Raw genomic sequence first — 19,406 nt, forward strand, 5'->3', positions numbered from 1 at the left:
AAGCTTGTATTTTTGGGGAAAAAAAATATATTGTCAATTTTAAAAATTACAAAAATGAAAATGGGCCAATGCAAATGTTCTGATAACTATGGTTAGTACCTAGTAGAACCCTCTTTTGCAAGTATCACAGCTTGTATATGCTCTTTGTAGGCAGCCAAAAGTCTTTCAATTCGTGTTTGAGGGATTTTCATCCATTCTTCTTTTGGAAAACTCTTCCAGTTCTGTGAGATTTCTGGGTCGTCTTGCATGCACTGCTATTTTGAAGTCTAGCCACAGATTTTCAATGATGTTCAGATCAGGGGACTGTGATGGCCATTAAAACTTTCAACTTGCGCTTTTTGAAGTAGTCTGTTGTAGATTTTGACATGTGTTTAGGTTCATTATCCATTTGTAGAAGCCATCCTCCTTTCCACTTAAGCTTCTTTACAGATGGTGTTATATATGCATCAAGAATTTGTTGAAATTTCATTGAATTCATTCTTCCCTCTGCTCGTCAAATGTTCCCCGTGCCATTGGCTGCAACACAACCCCAAATCATGATTGATCCACCCCCATGCTTAATAGTTGGCGAGATGCTCTTTTCCTGAAATTCTGTGCCCTTTTTTCTCCACACATACCTTTGATCATTGTGGCCAAAGAGTTCTATTTTAAACTCAACGGTCCACAGAATTTATTTCCAAAATGCATCAGGCTTGTTTAGATGTTCTTTTCCATACTTCTGACTCTGCATTTTATGGTGAGGACGCAGGAGAGGTTTTCTTCTTAAGACTCTTCCATGAAGCCCATATTTGTGCAGATGTCTCTGAACAGTAGAACAATGTACCACAACTCCAGAGTCTGCTAAATCTTTCTGAAGGTCTTTTGCAGTCAAAGATTCTGATTTCACTCTCTAACAATCCTACAAGCAGCTCCCGCTGAAATTTTGCTTGGTCTTCCAGACCTTATCTTGACTTCCACTGTTCCTGGTAACTGCCATTTCTTAATTACATTTTGAACTAAGGAAAGGGCAACTTGAAAATGCTTTGCTATCTTCTTATAGCCTTTTCCTGCTTTATGGGCCTCCACAGTTTTCATTTTCAGAGTACTAGGCAGCTGCTTAGAAGAACCCATGGCTGCAGTTTTTTGGCATAAGGTTAGAGGAGGCTGGGATTTTATGAAGCTGGGATATTTGCATATATATATATATATATATATATATATATATATTTATTTCTTAAAATACAAAGGAAATGTGTCATCTTTAACTTTAGGCCTTTTAGAGATCATTTCATCTTCAACTTGCTTAACTATTCACAATAACAGTAATTTTGACCAGGGGTGCCCAAACTTTTACATGCCACTGTAACTAGTCCTACTAGTGCCTCTCATACTAGATGTTACTATTACAAGTTGGAAATTGGTGCCAATGTCGTGTTCATTGGACTTAAATAACTAGAAGCAGCTCCCTCCTCTAAATGCATGGTGATTGCTGCTGTATGTTAATCTCCTGGTGTAGTGGGCACTATTCCCCTGGGCATCTGGACACTAGTTGCATCTTTTCCCCCAGTGTGAGATACCACCTCAGTTACTGGTATCTGGGGGTTATGCATGAGGCAAATGCAATGTGGTGAGTTCGGCAATGCCGGTCTTGTGCACAAAGAGGAGGATGAGGTGGAAATAGGCATGGGGCATCTAGAGGTAAGTGGGCACCCTCTGCTCTGAAGTCTCATCGGCTTGTAGATAAAGGTGCTGAGGGGAAATCCTTTTATGAGGTTTTCGTTGGAAATGTCACATGTAAATGCTGTAGCCGGTGGGTGCATGATCATCACCGGCTGTTGCTGCAGGGGTGGATTCATGCAGGCACCGAACGGAAAAATTTGGAGAGACCATGGGGGGCGTTTGAAGATTTCTCAGTCATCAGTGATTATGAAGATGGATCTAAGATTATTTATCGGATGTTACTCCTTAGCCTTATAATGAGATCTGGGATCCCTTTTGCTGTCAGGGACCTGCTGAAGCATCAATGCAGCAATGAATACACACCTGCCTGAAATAATCTGTACTGCTGTAGAGCTTACTCCTTCATTCCCAGTCTGTGGCCTACTACACTAGTACACATCTTCTGAAATACCTTGTGCTTCTGTGGACCCTGAATATTCTACTATTTAATGCAGTCCGTGCCCCCAGAACGTGATACTCTGTGCTGCTGTAAACATTTATTACTTTAACGTGTTTGTTCTTTTGGCCCAACAGGTCTGGTATATGGATGGATATCACAATAACCGTTTTGTAAGGGAGTACAAGTCTATGGAGGACTTTATGAATAGCGACAACTTTACCTCTCACCGCCTCCCCCACCCTTGGTCTGGGACTGGTCAGGTTGTATATAATGGATCCATATATTTCAATAAATTCCAAAGTCACATCATCATCAGATTTGACTTGAAGTCAGAGACCATCCTGAAGACTCGTAGCTTGGACTCGGCTGGTTACACCAATGTCTACCACTATGCATGGGGGGGCCAGTCGGACATAGACATTATGGTGGATGAAAATGGGTTATGGGTGGTTTATGCCACCAATCAAAATGCTGGGAACATTGTGATCAGCAAACTGGACCCCAATACTTTGCAGATACTGAAGACTTGGAATACAGGTTACCCGAAGAGAAGCGCCGGCGAGGCCTTCATGATCTGCGGGACTCTCTATGTCACCAATGGATATTCTGGAGGAACCAAAGTGCACTACGCTTACCAGACCAACACATCCAACTACGAATACATTGATATCCCCTTCCAAAACAGGTATTCCCATATTTCCATGTTGGACTACAATCCCAAGGATCGCGCTCTGTATGCCTGGAATAACGGACACCAGGTCCTCTACAACGTCACCCTGTTCCATGTTATCAGGTCTGATGAGTTGTAGCCAAATCTGCCCTTGAATGAACTGACCAAAAAAATTAAAAAAATAAAAACCAAGAAAAAAAAAATCAAAAACATAAAAAGAAAACCACTAGGGTGAAAAGAACTCAAGATATAGAAAAAAAATGGCTGCCAAAATTGAACCGTCCTTCTATACGTTCCGACCAGATCGAATGATTCCCCTGAAACATAAACAGAATCCTCGGAAATGTTACATTTTAATACCACAAAGATAACGGAGATCACGAATAATCTGCTGCACTCGATCCAAGACAAAACCTTCTATACAAGGCAGTGACTGTTTGCTACAATGGACAATGCCCAACAGAGGCGCTGTCGGGTTCAAGTCGTTACTATTAGGAGAGCAGAGACTTTGTATCATTCCAGAGACTGAACTAACGGCGGCTTCAATGTCGCCATTGATGAAGGATTTATCGTTCGAGAAAGCTGAATAAATCCATGCAGGATCTATAGGTGTGTGTATGTGTATATATATATATATATATGTGTGTGTATATATATATGTGTGTGTGTATGTATATATATATATATATATATATATATATATATATATATATATATATATATATATATATATATATATATATATAAATATATAAATATGGCCGCGGCTCCACGAGTATTCGTAGTAGAGAAGCTCTCTCCTAATCGCAGTGGATTGCAGTCGGTATTGCGGCGATATCGGTAGATTGTCCATATTGTTTAAACTTATGTATCATGTATAATGTCTGTCGTTTTGAAGTATTCCGCTGTATTTGTCTGTTCACGCGATGAATGTCGTTCAGTTTGAAGTAGTTTGGATTTATTAAGAGCAATGAATTTCGTTTCTGTAAAAATTATAAAAAAAAAATGAAGAAAAAATATTTATGACATATAATCTATACATAGGGATATGTGCGAGTAGAGCAAGTCATTCCCAGTCACGCTTTAACCTGAGGAAGAGCTTGTGTCGGTAGAGATTACATCCGTTCATAGGAACATGATGGGGTAGATTCTTCCTCCCACCTCCAGTACATGTCGGGGGACACGCCGGGGTTTTGTTTTATAATGACTGTATTATTATTATTATTGCTCCACCTCTCATCAGAAAACACCGAACCACAAGATACAGGACAAAGCGATTTGTACGATCCACAACTATGTAAAGAACAATAAAAAGAGATTAGACCCTGTGCCTGGTTTATATTGGGTGTTGTGCCCTGACTGGTCACTACTGTGGTGGGGGTCCCGGACAGGACTTCTAGGATTGGTTACAGACTGTATCATCCTCTGTGAGCTCATCATGGTATCTCTCTGCTGGTCCGAGTGTTACTGTGTCGCCGCCCCGATTGCTACCCGTCACTGGGCCGCGGCCCCGATTGCTACCCGTCACTGGGCCGTGGGCCTGATTTTGTTACCATGTTCCAGCCCCGATTGTTACGCGTTACTGTACCATGAAACCGATTGTTACCTGTTATTGTGCCACGAGCCCGATTGTTGCCTGTTACTGTACCGCGGAACCGATTGTTACCTGTTATTGTGCCACAGGCCCGATTGTTACCACGCCTCAGTGTTCTCATAAATTGTATCAGTCTGGTCTGTATCTATAGATTGGATACATTGGTAATAACATAAATTAATCCAAGAGATAAAGTGATCTTCGTGTCAGGACATGGGGTCCAATTCATTTTTGCATTTGAGCTCTTAGTGTTTTGCACCATATTCATCTTCCCATTTGCACCTTTTTTTTTTTTTTTGTATGGATTTATTTTTTTAGTTTACTATTGTGAACAGGGTTTAGGTTTTCCAAATGTTTTCACCTGATTCATCATTTGTGTCCCCTCACCCTATCCTGGAGCGATTTTATCCTTGCACCATTTTGTGACAACGGGCAACTTTTTGTGTTAAAATGTCACAAAGAAAAGTTAAAGACAAAAAGAACACTTTTGACTTCATGCAAAATGCATGGGACTCGTGCATCATTTTGAAGAAAGTTGCAAGAATTGGCAACAAATACAAGTCAAAAAAGAAAATTGGCATAAAAATAACCCCCGTCAAACGACGACTCAGGACCATGGTCTATGATCCCTGGTCATGTAACACCACTACTTGTTAGACATTTCAATCAATCTGGCTCACGCAGTTTCCTAGATGACTGTTCACGCGGCGGTCAGAGAGCACGCACAGATGCACATGGTTGTCACATGATTACCGCAGCGGTGGGAGCAGTGCTGTGATCCTGCCCCCGTCCAGATCTAAGCCCTCATTGTATTCTCTTTCAGCCGTAGAATATCCCCTCATTACTGGAGCAAAGCACGGGCCGAGACGCTTTCAAGACGTACCCAGATGGAGACCACCTGCCGGGTTTAGACATTCAAGCCCTTAAAGGCAAATGCCAGAGCTGGCAAAGAGCAAAGTCTAATGAAAGCTGCAATTAGCGGCTCTACAATTTCCTGATGGCTGTCTGACATTTCTCCTCAATACTCTGATGTCGGACAATAGGAACTGGAGGAGATATTACACCTGAATGTTCACCGGGAAAGCTTTCCAATAGCGGGGATGCGGGGCACAATGCACCCAGGCCCTGATAATCCAGTCATTTAAATTCCTACTTAGTGTGGTGTCAGGAGTCCGGTGGGCAGTCCTAGCAGTGATTGACAGCTGCCCCTATATGACTATACCACCTCCTGGTCCCCAAAGCTTAGAATAAGCAGAAGCTTATAAGTTGTATTCAACCTTTCCCATAAAAGTATAAACCAAGGTGCTATATACAGCTGCTCCCGTCACAGAACACATCTGTATACATCCCATTAACTCGAAGAGGACAATCTGACCGCAGGGCAGTGTGCAGCGTTATATCAGGGCTGTGGAGTCGGTAAGGCAAACCTCCGGCTCCTCAATTTCCATGTCACTGACTCCACGACTCCCTCATACATGGCTCATGTTTAAGTGATAAATGTACTGTAGCACAGATTCATCTCAGCTAAAAGTCTAGACCCTTAGATCAGGAATAGGACAGACATTTATAGGACATTTCATAACTTTACCAAATTCTTATGGAAAAATATTCCCCACAAACTGCATTGAATTACTGTACCCAATTTATTATACATTTTAGGAGTCCTAGTTGGTCCATTTTATACCGACTCCACCAAAATGGGCTCCGACGCCGACTCCACAGCCCTGGTTACTATTCGGAGCAGCACAGCAGTCGGTGATATTCCATACACTGGCATCCAGTAAAAGTGCCCACTGCGCAGTATACACATTTATGTCTACAACGTGAGCTTCTACATGGTGACGCCACAGTCTGGTACCCGTCACAGGCTTCTCCAGGCATGCAGCCTATGCCTAGCACCAGTCACACCTGGGTAATAATGCCGCTGTCTTCAATGACATTATTAATGATTTAGGCTTTATTAATATAAAGACATTTGCACCTTTTAGGGGTGGCGGGGCTCACTATATAGAGGGCTGTACGAGCGCACACATCGCATCCCAGTTACTCCATATGCTGCAGCTCTCCAATGTTACACAATGTCAGACACAGATGCAATGGGGGGACAGCGCCTTGCCCGTGTTCCCCAACTCTGACCATCTCTAGCAGGAGAGGGAAGGTGCCGCCATTGCACCCAACCTCATTGCCTCAGAGGGCAACAGAAGAAAAATATTTGCTTTTTTTAATGTGTCGTTCTGTCCCCAAAAACAGCTCTACAAAGCAGCTCTGACAATGGAAAGGTCAGATGCAAAATGTCATTGTGGATGTGTTATCCATAGGCTTCCCATGGTTCTCTAAAAATAGCAGAGGCCTGTGAATCCCAGGAGAGATTTTCTTTCAGTAAAGTGGAAAAGGAAAAAAATGCTGGACTGGAAACACATCCAGAAATAATGGATCTCAGCGGGAGACTGTGCAGCCGCAGAGACGATACTGAATACATTAGGAAGCCAGTCATTGTACGACTGTCCTCATCATCCACAGTCATTGTACTACTCATCATCCAGTCACTGTACTACTATCCTCATCATCTAGTCATTGTACAACTTTCCTCATCATTCAGTCACTGTACTACTATCCTCATCATCCAGTCATTGTATTACTATACTCATCATCTACAGTCATTGTACTACTATTCTCATCATCCAGTCACTGTATTACTATCCTCATCATCCAGTTATTGTACTACTATCATCATCATCCAGTCATTGTGCTACATTCCTCATCATTCAGTCATTGTACTACTATCCTCATCATGCACAGTCATTACACTAGTGTCCTCATCATCCACAGTCATTGTATGCTCATCCACAGTCATTGTACTACTGTCCTCATCATCCACAGTCATTATACTACTGTCCTCATCATCCACAGTCATTGTATCCTCATCATCCAGTCATTATACTACTGTCCTCATCATCCACAGTCATTGTACTACTGTCCTCACCATCCAGTCATTATACTACTGTCCTCATCATCCACAGTCATTGTACTACCGCCCTCATCATCCACAGTCATTGTACTACTATCCTCATCATCCACAGTCATTGTAAAAATTACTTTCAGCCCTAAAAATATGGAAACAAGTGGGAAAAAATGTATAATATATACACACTAACGTTCAAAAGTTTGGGGTCATTTAGAAATTTCATTATTTTTGAAAGAAAAGAACATTTTTTTTCAATGAAGCTAACATTAAATGAATCAGAAATGCACTCTATACATTGTTAATGTGGTAAATGACTATTCTAGCTGCAAATGTCTTGTTTTTATTGCAATATCTACATAGGTGTATAGAGGCCCATTTCCAACAACTGCCACTCCAGTGTTTTAATGGTACATTGTGTTTGCTAACTGTGTAAGAAGGCTAATGGATGTTTAGAAAACCCTAGAAAACCCTTGCACAAGTATGTTAGCCCAGCTGAAAACGGTTTGGCTGATTTGAGAAGCTATAAAATTGACCTTCCTTTGAGCTAGTTGAGAATCTGGAGCATTACATTTGTTTGTTCTATGAAACTCTCAAAATGGCCAAAAAAAGAGAACTTTCATGTGAAACTCGACAGTCTATTCTTGTTCTTAGAAATGAAGGCTATTCCATGCGGGAAATTGCCAAGAAACTGAACATTTCCTACAACGGTGTGTACTACTCCCTTCAGAGGAGAGCACAAACAGCCTCTAACCAGAGTAGAAAGAGAAGTGGGCGCCCCGCTGCACAACTGAGCAACACGACAAGTACATTAGAGTCTCTAGTTTGAGAAATCGACGCCTCACAGCTCCTCAACTAGCAGCTTCATTAAATAGTACACGCAAAACGCCAGTGTCAAGGTCTACAGTGAAGAGGCGACTCCGGGATGCTGGCCTTCAGGACAAAGTGGCAAAGAAAAAGCCTTATCTGAGACTGGTTAATAAAAGGAAAAGATTAATATGGACAAAAGAACACAGAGATTGGACAGAGGAAGATTGGAAAAAAGTTTTATGGACAGACGAATCAAAGTTTGAGGTGTTTCGATTACACAGAAGAACTTTTGTGAGACGCAGAACAACTGAAAAGTTGCTGGAAGAGTGCCTGACGCCATCTGTCAAGCATGGTGGAGGTAATCCGATGGTCTGAGGTTGCTTTGGTGCTGGTATAGTGGGAGATTTGTACAAGGTAAATGGGATTTTGAATAAGGAAGGCTATCACTCCATTTTGCAATGCAATGCCATACCCTGTGGATAGCGCTTGATTGAGCCAATTTCATCCTACAACAGGACAATGACCCAAAGCTCACCTCCAAATTATGCATGAACTATTTAGGGAAGAAGCAGGCAGCTGGTATTCTATCTGTAATGGAGCGGCCAGCGCAGTCACCAGATCTCAACCCCATTGAGCTGTTGTAGGAGCAACTTGACCGTATGGTGCAAAAAGTGCCCATCAAGCCAATCCAACTTGTGGGAGGGGCTTCAGGAAGCATGGGGGGAAATGTCTCAAGATTACCTCAGCAAATTAACAGCTAGAATGCCAAAGGTCTGCAATGCTGGAATTGCTGCAAAGGGAGCATTCTGTGACGAAAGCAAAGTTTGAAGGAGAAAATTATTCTTTCAAATAAAAATCATTATTATTACCTTGTCAATGTCTGGACTATATTTTTTATTCATTTTGCAACTCATTAGATACTTTTATTTATGAGTTTTCATGGAAAACACAAAATTGTCTGGGTGACCCCAAACTTTTGAACGGTAGTGTGTGTGTGTGTGTGTGTGTGTATATATATATATATATATATATATACAACCCCTGGCAAAAAATTATGGAATCACTGGGCTCGGAGGATGTTCATTCAGTTGTTCAATGTTGTTGAAAAAAAGCAGGTCACAGACACGGCACAAAACTAAAGTCATTTCAAATGGCAACTTTAGGGCGTTAAGAAACACTAAAAGAAATAAAGATTAAAAATGTGGCACTCAGTAAGGGTAATTTTTTTCAGACCAAGCAGGGGGAAAAAATTATGGAATCACTCAATAAATTTTCATTTCCAAAACTAACACCTGCATCAAATTCGATATGCTCGTTAGTCTGCATCTAAAAAGGAGTGATCACACCTTGGAGAGCTGTTGCACAAAGTGGACTGACTTTAATCATGGCTCCAACACGAGAGATGTCAATTGAAACAAAGGAGAGGATTATCAAACTCTTAAAAGAAGGTAAATCATCACGCAATGTTGCAAAAGATGTTGGTTGTTCACAGTCAGCTGTGTCTAAAATCTGGACCAAATACGAACAACATGGGAAGGTTGTTAAAGGCCAACATACTGGTAGACCAAGGAAGACATCAAAGCGTCAAGACCGGAAACTTAAAGCAATATGTCTCCAAAATAGGAAATGCACAACAAAACAAATGAAGAATGAATGGGAGGAAACTGGAGTCAATGTCTGTGACCAAACTGTAAGAAACTGCCTAAAGGAAATGGGATTTACATACAGAAACGCTAAACATAAGCCATCATTAACACCTAAACAGAAAAAGCAAGGTTACAATGGGCTAAGGAAAGGCAATCGTGAACTGTGGATGACTGGATGAAAGTCATATTCAGTGATGAATCGCGAATCTGCATTGGGCAAGGTAATGATGCTGGAACTTTTGTTTGGTGCCGTTCCAATGAGATTTATAAAGATGACTGCATGAAGAGAACATGCAAATTTCCACAGTCATTGATGATATGGGGCTACATGTCAGGTAAAGGCACTGGGGAGATGGCTGTCATTACATCTTCAATAAATGCCCGAGTTTACATTGATATTTTGGACAGTTTTCTTATCCCATCAATTGAAAGGATGTTTGGGGATGATGACATAATTTTTCAAGATGATAATGCATCCTGCCATAGTGCAAAAACTGTGAAAACATTCCTTGAAAGAAGACACATAAGGTCAATGTCATGGCCTGCAAATAGTCCGGATCTCAATCCAATTGAAAATCTTTGGTGGAAGTTGAAGAAAATGGTCCATGACAAGGCTCCAACCTGCAAAGCTGATCTGTCAACAGCAATCAGAGAAAGTTGGAGCCAGATTGATGAAGAGTACTGTTTGTCACTCATTAAGTCCATGCCTCAGAGACTGCAAGCTGTTATTAAAGCCAGAGGTGGTACAACAAAATACTAGTGATGTATTGGAGTGGTCTTTTGTGTGTTTGTTTTTCATGATTCCATAATTTTTTCCTCAGAATTGAGTGATTTCATAATTTTTTTTCCCTCTGCTTGGTCTGAAAAAAATTACCCTTACTGAGTACCACATTTTTTATCTTGATTTCTTTTAGTGTTTCTTAAAGCCCTAAAGTTGCCATTTGAAATTACTTTAGTTTTGAGCCATGTCTGTGATCTGCTTTTTTTCAACAACATTAAACAACTGAATGAACATCCTCCGAGCCCGGTGATTCCATAATTTTTGCCAGGGGTTGTGTGTATGTGTATATATATATATATATATATATATATATATATATATATATATATATATATATATATATATCCATCCCAAAGGTGGACAACCCTTTTAATGCAGTCTTTAAGTGCCTATAATTTTGTAATATTTCCCTCCTACAACACTCTGCTCCGTCTACTATTTATAGGGGTTGTCCTTTTTTTTTTTTACTGGGCCCAGGCATTATCTTCCATACTCAGCGCTGCATCCACCATCGGTTCCCTTGCATTATTGTCAGGCGGGGGCATACGTGAGCGGATTAGCTGCAGCATTCACATTTTAACCCATTAATAAGAGTTGTCATAAATATGGAAACCCTTTTACCTCTTGGACTATGACCTCCCACCATCAGCACTCTCCTCTCCTAAAATACTTTGTGCTGCTGTATAGCTCTGCTCCCTCCTCTGTGTAACTCCCAGTCTATGATGTCACATTTGATCTGCATACTCCCCTTTTTGGTGCTGTATTATCCCTGCAATGTTCATGATATGGACTCCCCCTCGGTCCTCCCATCCCTCCATAACTCACTGTGATAAGAGCACTTTTTTCGGCAGGTCACTAAGCAATTAGATATTTTGGACCAGACTTGACCTGCCAGCCTGATAGATTACCGCTACCATCACTATTTCTTGGTCAGACTTTGCAGTGTATATTGATCTGTGTGAACCTACCCCACATTAAATCAGAGACAGATTTCAGGCGCTGAATAAACAAAATCATTACCGGAAACGGTGTTGCACAAACTGGCAGCGAACAAGTGATTAAGACACCATCGCTGTGCAGATTAGCTAGCGCTCTCCATCCACTGATGACCCTTATTTCACAGCTTGAAGCAATATGTCATCTAGGCACAATGAAAGAATAAATTGCTCCAGACTAATTACCTGCTCAATGTGGCTGAACCTGGGAAACAGCGCACAAAGGCCGGCACAAATACCCTGCCAGCAAGCAATTAACATTTCCAAAATGTAAGAAATCCTTACCCCTGATATCTACAAAGCACCTCTGGAAGCCATTGTGGACGGGGTCGATATAATGAGATCTCTCCCTGGTGTGTATTGTGTGTCCTAACCAACCAGATCATCATACAGTGAGTAGATCACCGAATGCCTCTTCTTATTTAACAAGATGACGATTTCTTCACAGTCCGAGCTATGCTAAGTATTAGAGAATATTTCTAGAATATGCAAAACTGACCGAGACTGAGGTGTCAGCTCCTGGGCCACAGTGCAAAAATCTGCAGAAGGGTCCCACCGTACATCTATAATGTTGGCGTCATCCTAGGTGGCATAGAAGTTTTAGGCACAGGGCCGGTGCAACCCTAACCCCCAATAATGCCAACAGAGCTAGAAAAGCACAGCGTGATCTCCTTTGACTATTCGAGACCATATTGGCTGGTGATACTACAAAGTCAAGACTAACAATTAAGGGGTGACAGCCAGTTTAACACATACCAAGAATAGCAGAACAGTGTAGCATTACATCCAACCAACTATTCACATTAAGAGGACATTAAAGGGTAATTCCATCACAGCACTGATATGTCTTAAATGTCTGATGGGTGCAAGACTCACCTGTACCCCTACCGGTGACCAACTCCTCCATTCATTCCTCATCTGGCTGGACCGTGGTCCAAGGACACCTATTCTGGAGATGGATATGAATTTGAGTTATTCCTGTTACAGGGTCGCATCCGCGCCCCACCACGCTACAGGGAAATGGGCATCCTGGCTGGCTGTGTGTGCTTTTACCTTTGTGATACACCACTGCAGACAGCATGCTGCTGCTTGACATGGCAGGCCAGGACCCAATGAAAACAGAGATGAATGTGAGAGACCAGAGTCCAAAAATAAACTTTTCTTTACTGAACAATTGATGAGAAGTAAATAGCAGGCACAACACTTAAAGAACACATCTTTTGCACAGTCCAGAGGCAGGAACTTCACAGTTACATGTGGCGGAATCTTACTTATGTTACATGTTACACTAGACCTGCAAATCACTATGGGACCGTCCATCTTCCCTTCGTGTGATGACCTCACGGGCTGAGGTGCATCGCTACGACTCCTCACAGTCCATTTGATGTGGGCCACACGCTCCTTGTTGTGCCACTGCATCTTCAATTCCCCGTAGGAGAACATGTGTTCCAGACTCACCATCTTCTCCTTCTCTGACCCTCAGGTCTGGCTACACTTCCACTTCTTATCTAGTGTAGATAAAGTTTGCTATAGGCGCCACTTGCATAACATAAGGAATCCTTCTGACACTTAATCCTCCTTTACTTCAGAATGTGCTATTCGAATATGGTCTCCCTTCTTCGCACATAACACCTTTCTCAATGATGGTCTGCGAACAACAGAACCATAGGTCCTTTCCTTTTCAATACATTTCCCTATCTTCCTAACAAACAGGAAACTGAATTTTCTATACCCTCTTAACTAACCAGTGGACATTGCTAACTATTTTGCGGTCCACGAAGGAAGGAGTTAAGTGCTGCAGTCCCCAAACCAGATAAAACATGCAATGCATTATATCACTATAAGATCTTCAAGGAGGTTGTCCACAGCTTCTCCACTCTTTTACACTCCTCCCTCCTTTAATGATGGCAGTCCTCAGCCATCCAGGACCTGTGAGACAATAAAAGCACCCACACCATAAAACAGAATATAATGCATTCTTGAACTGGAGGGAATCTTGAACATCTTCTTGAAGGTGCAACAGTCCTAGAGTTGATCCAGTCCTTCATGGTTACGTCAATGAAGCGCAGCTCAGATACGGATAGCTGAGCTGGATACGGCTCAGTCCATAACTGAGGGTGTAGGACCATCCAGCCACCTAGGCACCCTCAAGCCAGAAAAAAAGGGTGCAGCTGGCACAACAAAAACAAAATAACAGTTCAGCTGTCCAGCTGTCTGTGAGTAAGGCCCATCCTATGCCTATTTGGGGATATAAACTGAACAGTCCCTCTCTTCCCGAACGTAGGATCTTGGACCCGACTGGTCCACTGGCATCAGCTACCTTAGGAGTTTGAACTACTCCATCTCAACTGGGGTGCAACAGGCACAACTGTGTAGCTCCTTCAGTTCCAGCTCACTAAGGTTGTTCAGGCATCCTTCAGAATTGCTGCATCCTCTTTCGCTGGGCCTCCCTAACCCTTGCCTGATGGATGTCTCCCCCTTCTTATCTCTTTTTGTCAAACATGACCCTGCTGCCAAGCAGGACATATGCTATAGGCTGACAGGCCAATTCTGCATCCCCTCGGAAAAAGACTAATATGGCTGGGCTCTGGGTCAGGGTCACCAGGGTTGGGGTTTGGTAAGTGGGGTTAGTGGTGGCTGTTGACTCTCCCCTTCCATTACTTGCCCCAGAGGTATGACCCCGCTGCACCTGTGGTTCAGTTGACATTCTATTGGTTGTCGGCCCTCTGGCTCCTCTTCCTACCGATTTAAGCGTCTCCCGTGACACTGGCAATCGCCCGTAGCGGTACCTTCCTGCCTCCTCACATAAGCCATAGAGCTTGTCAACTTCTGGCTCTCTTCCCACACTTCCGGAGAAAAAAAGGTCCTTGTCACCCCAGCGGCGAAGCTTCCCCTTGGGCTCCGCATCTTTAAGAATTCCACTTCCACCCTGGGCCTGAGGTTGTGAAGATGTTGAGGCAAATATTCACGCTTTACTGATCGTTTATTGACATACATGTTGTCTCCCGTGTCAGGTTCCCACATAGACCCGTACCCATGGAGTATGACAAAGTTAAGCACGTGCCAAGGGTACATTGATTCTCCAACTTATGTACGTTAGGCCCTTCTCCGTAAATGTATCCTATACTACTTCATATAGCCATTTTGTGGCACTACGTAAATCGCTCTTACCCAGATTTCCGACCGAGTTTCTCCTACAACATCATTTCTTTCTTATTTTCCAACCACCCTTGATGGAAGACTGGTTCTGGTGCCCGAGTTGTTAACCATTGTGGTGTAGCTCAGGGTACTCTGGGGTATCCCACCAAAAGGTGTCACAGCCTGTCCTCCTTCCTCCTTTCCTACTGCGGCACCGGTTTCAGGCCTTACCTCTGGTGTGACTTGGTATGCACCAGTCATTGTAAGCTCCCTCACTCTTTCGACTACAGCGGCCCAATCACCAATGTCATCCGTCTATCCCTCCATGCTAACGGTGTCGCCAGACCAAAGGACTACCTCCTGCGCGGGCTATGGCACCAACTCCTCACTAGACCGCAGAGCATCCCTATTTCCCCTTAACCGCTTAGGGCAAAGGACACAGAGTGGCGGCACCTTGCCCCTCTGTCAAGGCTAGTGTAATCTCGAGGAACTCAAAACTTTAGTCCGCCATTGTTTTCCAGACGTTCTTCTCTGAGCACAGATGACGCTGCATCCTTCCCTATTTACAGAAGACGAATGGTGTTGGCCTATTCTTCACCGTGCTCTTCCTGTAGTAGCTCTACCCTTCCGTGGGTCTCCGTTCTGGCGTGTAACTTTTTTTGTGGTGTCTGCCGCCAGCCACTCTATATGTTTTCTACTGTCACCTCCCAGTTGACAGTACTTTTCCCTCCATCACACCTCTCTTTGGCATGCACCTAATTTTTCTTATTATTCTTCGATTCTTGATACTACCAACTACCCAAATGTAAAGGGCGAGACGGTCGAGGTTCACATCCGTGCTCTGCCACTCTGCAGGAAATTGGGGACCCGGGCTGGGTGTGTGGGCCTTTACCTTAGTGATATGCCACTGCAGACCGCATGCTGTCGCTTGACATGGCAGACCAGGCCCAAATAAGGCAGAGGTGAACAATGGAGACTAGAGGCCAAAAATAAACTTTTCTTTATTGAACAAGCTGATGAGAAGTACATACACTGCTCAAAAAAATAAAGGGAACACTTAAACAACAGAATATAACTCCAAGTAAATCAAACTTCTGTGAAATCAAACTGTCCACTTAGGAAGCAACACTGATTGACAATCAATTTCACATGCTGTTGTGCAAATGGAATAGACAATAGATGGAAATTATTGGCAATTATCAAGACACAATCAATAAAGGAGTGGTTCTGCAGGTGGGGACCACAGACCACATCTCAGTACCAATGCTTTCTGGCTGATATTTTGGTCACTTTTGAATGTTGGCAGTGCTTTCACACTTGTGGTAGCATGAGACGGACTCTACAACCCACAGAAGGTGCTCAGGTAGTGCAGCTCATCCAGGATGGCACATCAATGCGAGCTGTTGCAAGGTTTGCTGTGTCTGTCAGAGTAGTGTCCAGAGGCTGGAGGCGCTACCAGAAGACAGGCCAGTACACCAGGAGACGTGGAGGGGGCAATAGGAGGGCAACAACCCAGCAGTAGGACCGCTACCTCCGTCTTTATGAGGAACAGGAGGAGCACTGCCAGAGCCCTGCAAAATGACCTCCAGCAGGCCACAAATGTGCATGTGTCTGCACAAACGGTTAGAAACCGACTCCATGAGGGTGGTATGAGGGCTGACGTCCACAGATGGGTGTTGTGCTCACAGCCCAACACTGTGCAGGACGCTTGGCATTTGCCACAGAACACCAGGATTGGCAAAGTCGCCACTGGCGCCCTGTGCTCTTCACAGATGAAAGCAGGTTCACACTGAGCACATGTGACAGACGTGATAGAGTCTGGAGACGCCGTGGAGAGCGATCTGCAGCCTGCAACATCCTTCAGCATGACCGGTTTGGCAGTGGGTCAGTAATGGTGTGGGGTGGCATTTCTTTGGAGGGCCGCACCGCCCTCCATGTGCTCGTCAGAGGTAGCCTGACTGCCACTAGGTACCAAGATGACATCCTCTGACCCCTTGTGAGACCATATGCTGGTGCGGTTGGCCCTGGGTTCCTCCTAATGCAGGACAATGCCAGACCTCATGTGGCTGGAGTGTGTCAGCAGTTCCTGCAAGATGAAGGCATTGAAGCTATGGACTGGCTGCACGTTCCCCAGACCTGAATCCGATTGAGCACATCTGGGACATCATGTCTCACTCCATCCACCAACGTCACGTTGCACCACAGACTGTCCAGGAGTTGGCGGATGCTTTAGGAGGAGATCCCACAGAAGACCATCCACAACCTCATCAGGAGCATGCCCAGGCATTGTAGGGAGGTCATACAGGCACGTGGAGGCCACACACAATACTGAGCCTCATTTTGACTTGTTTTAAGGACATGACATCAAAGTTGGATCAGCCTGTAGTGTGTTTTTCCACTTTAATTTTGGGGGTGACTCCAAATCCAGGCCTCCATTGGTTAATAAATTTGATTTCCATTGATGATGTTTGTGTGATTTTGTTGTCAGCACATTCAACTTTGTACAGAACAAAGTATTCAATGAGAATATTTCATTCATTCAGATCTAGGATGGGTTATTTGAGTGTTCCCTTTATTTTTTGAGCAGTGTATATCAGATAGCAGGCACAACACTTTAAGAATACATCTGCACAATCCAGAGGCAGGAACTTCACGGTTACACGTGGTGGTACATTACTTCGGTAACATGTTACATTAGACCAGCAAACCACTATGGGAACATCCATCTTCCCTTCATGTAAGGACCTCACTGGCTGTGGTGCGTCGCCATGACTCCTCACAACTATTCTAAAAGTCCATTTGATGTGGGCCACATCAAATTGCTGTGCCACATTATCTTCAGTTCCCCATAGGAGGACACGTGTCCCAGCCTGGCCATCTTCTCCTTTATGACCCTCAGGTCTGGCTACACTATTGCTTCTTATCTAGTATAGATAACCTTGGCTGTAGGCCCCACTTGCTTGAGATAAGAAATCCTTCTACGGCTATGTGCCCACGATGCAGAAATGCTCAGGATTTTTTCCTGAGCATTTCTGCATCTCCCTGGCAGAAAAAACGCATGCGGATTGTACATGCGGATTGTACATGCGGATTGTACATGCGTTTTTCCTGCCAGGGACATGCGGAAGTGAAGCGTTCTTCACATGCATTTCCGCATGCGGGTTGTCAAGCGCTTTCCAAGCGATTTTAGCATCACTTGGAAAGAGCTTGACAACTTGGTCACACTATGTAAATCCATGCAACCGGCATGGATTTATATAGTGTGACCGAAAGAATGTTAAAAAATAAAAAAATAAATCTATACTTACCATCTGATGGTCCCTGCAGCCTTGATTAGCTCCGTCCTTGCTTGCCGGAAGCTCGCGGTACACTGAAGGATCTGCTGACGTCAGCGTCGCGTGACCCGTCACATGACTAAATGACGTCAGCGCAGGTCCTTCAGTCCACTGCGATCTGCTGGCAAAAGAAGACAAGGAGACCGAGGGCCATCAGAAGGTAAATATAATATTTATTTTTTATTTTATTCTTTTTTTTTTACAGGTTCTATGGCACACGGGTCCGGAGGAGAGTCTCCTCTCCTCCACACCTGGGCACCATCTGCACATTGAAATGCTTGGATTCCACATGTGCACATGTAGTGATGCGGAATCCAAGCGTTACAATGCAAGTCAATGGCGGCGAAAACTCCGCGCTTCCGCAAAATAATTGGTAGTGCTGTGTTTTTTTCCGCAATGATAACCCGCAGTGTAAATTTCCGCAGCATGTGCACATCACATGCGGATTATCATTGGGCAACATGGCAGACCTTCTACCAAGCGTTTTTAAGCGTTTCTGCAGCGGAATTGCCGCTGCAAAAAAGCTTAAAAAACGCATCGTGGGCACACAGCCTACCACTTAATCCTTGTGTACTTCACGTTGGCTAGCCGAGTATGGTCTCACTTCCTCGCAAACAACACCCTTCTCACTGTAGGTCTGCTAACATTAGGGCCTTCTCTCTTCAGTACTTTACCCTATCTGCCTCCCAAACCGGAAACTGAATTTCCTATTCCCACTTAACTCCTCCCTTCATTGGCTGGCCCCAATAGTTAATCCTGTCCACTGGTTAGGTAAGTGCTGCAGGCCAAAAACCATATAAAACAAAATATAAAACATGGCAATGCATTATATCCAGGGGCATAATGATCGCAGTCGCAGAGGGTGCCACCGCAACCGTGTCCATGCGAGAGGGGGGCCTGCCGACGCAGGACAATGAGGTCATGCACTGCCCACATCGGGTTCTGCGCCGGATATAGAGGAGGATGATGCATATCTTGGTAGCGGGAGAAGATGAGAATAATCATTTGTGTCTTTTTAAAATGTATGGGAGAAGAACAGAAGAAGCCCGGTATAAGGGAAATTACCAGGATGGGGACATTATACCAGGATGGGTGATATAATACCAGGATGGGTGACATGATACCAGAATAGGGGACATTATACCAGAATGGGTGACATAATACCAGGATTGTTATAACATGGGGCACAGGATGGGGCACATTATTACTGGAGATTATTACAAGAAGGAGCCAGTATGGAGGATATTATTACAAGAAGTAGCCAGGATGGGTGACATTATTACAAGACGTAGCCAGGATGGGTGACATTATTACATGGGGGGCGAACATGCATGTCTTTATAGGATCCAGAATGCTATAAAGGTCCATAAATTTTAC

General features: G+C 43.7%; 1 protein-coding gene across 2 annotated transcripts in view; it reads left to right on the top strand.

The window, feature by feature from the left end:
* OLFM1 (olfactomedin 1) overlaps window positions 1-4,096 on the top strand; it is a 57,213-nt gene extending 53,117 nt beyond the window's left edge. For both annotated transcript variants that reach the window (XM_073640751.1, XM_073640750.1), the window contains exon 6: window positions 2,233-4,096. In XM_073640751.1, coding sequence (XP_073496852.1) covers window positions 2,233-2,907 — 675 coding nt within the window. In that variant the 3' untranslated portion in view covers window positions 2,908-4,096. The remainder of the gene's footprint in view (window positions 1-2,232) is intronic.
* Window positions 4,097-19,406: the final 15,310 nt, after the last annotated feature.

This window comes from Phyllobates terribilis, unplaced genomic scaffold, assembly GCF_046119375.1.
Source record: "Phyllobates terribilis strain yellow unplaced genomic scaffold, ASM4611937v1 Scaffold_7__3_contigs__length_470593459, whole genome shotgun sequence".
NCBI classification, from domain to species: domain Eukaryota; kingdom Metazoa; phylum Chordata; class Amphibia; order Anura; family Dendrobatidae; genus Phyllobates; species Phyllobates terribilis.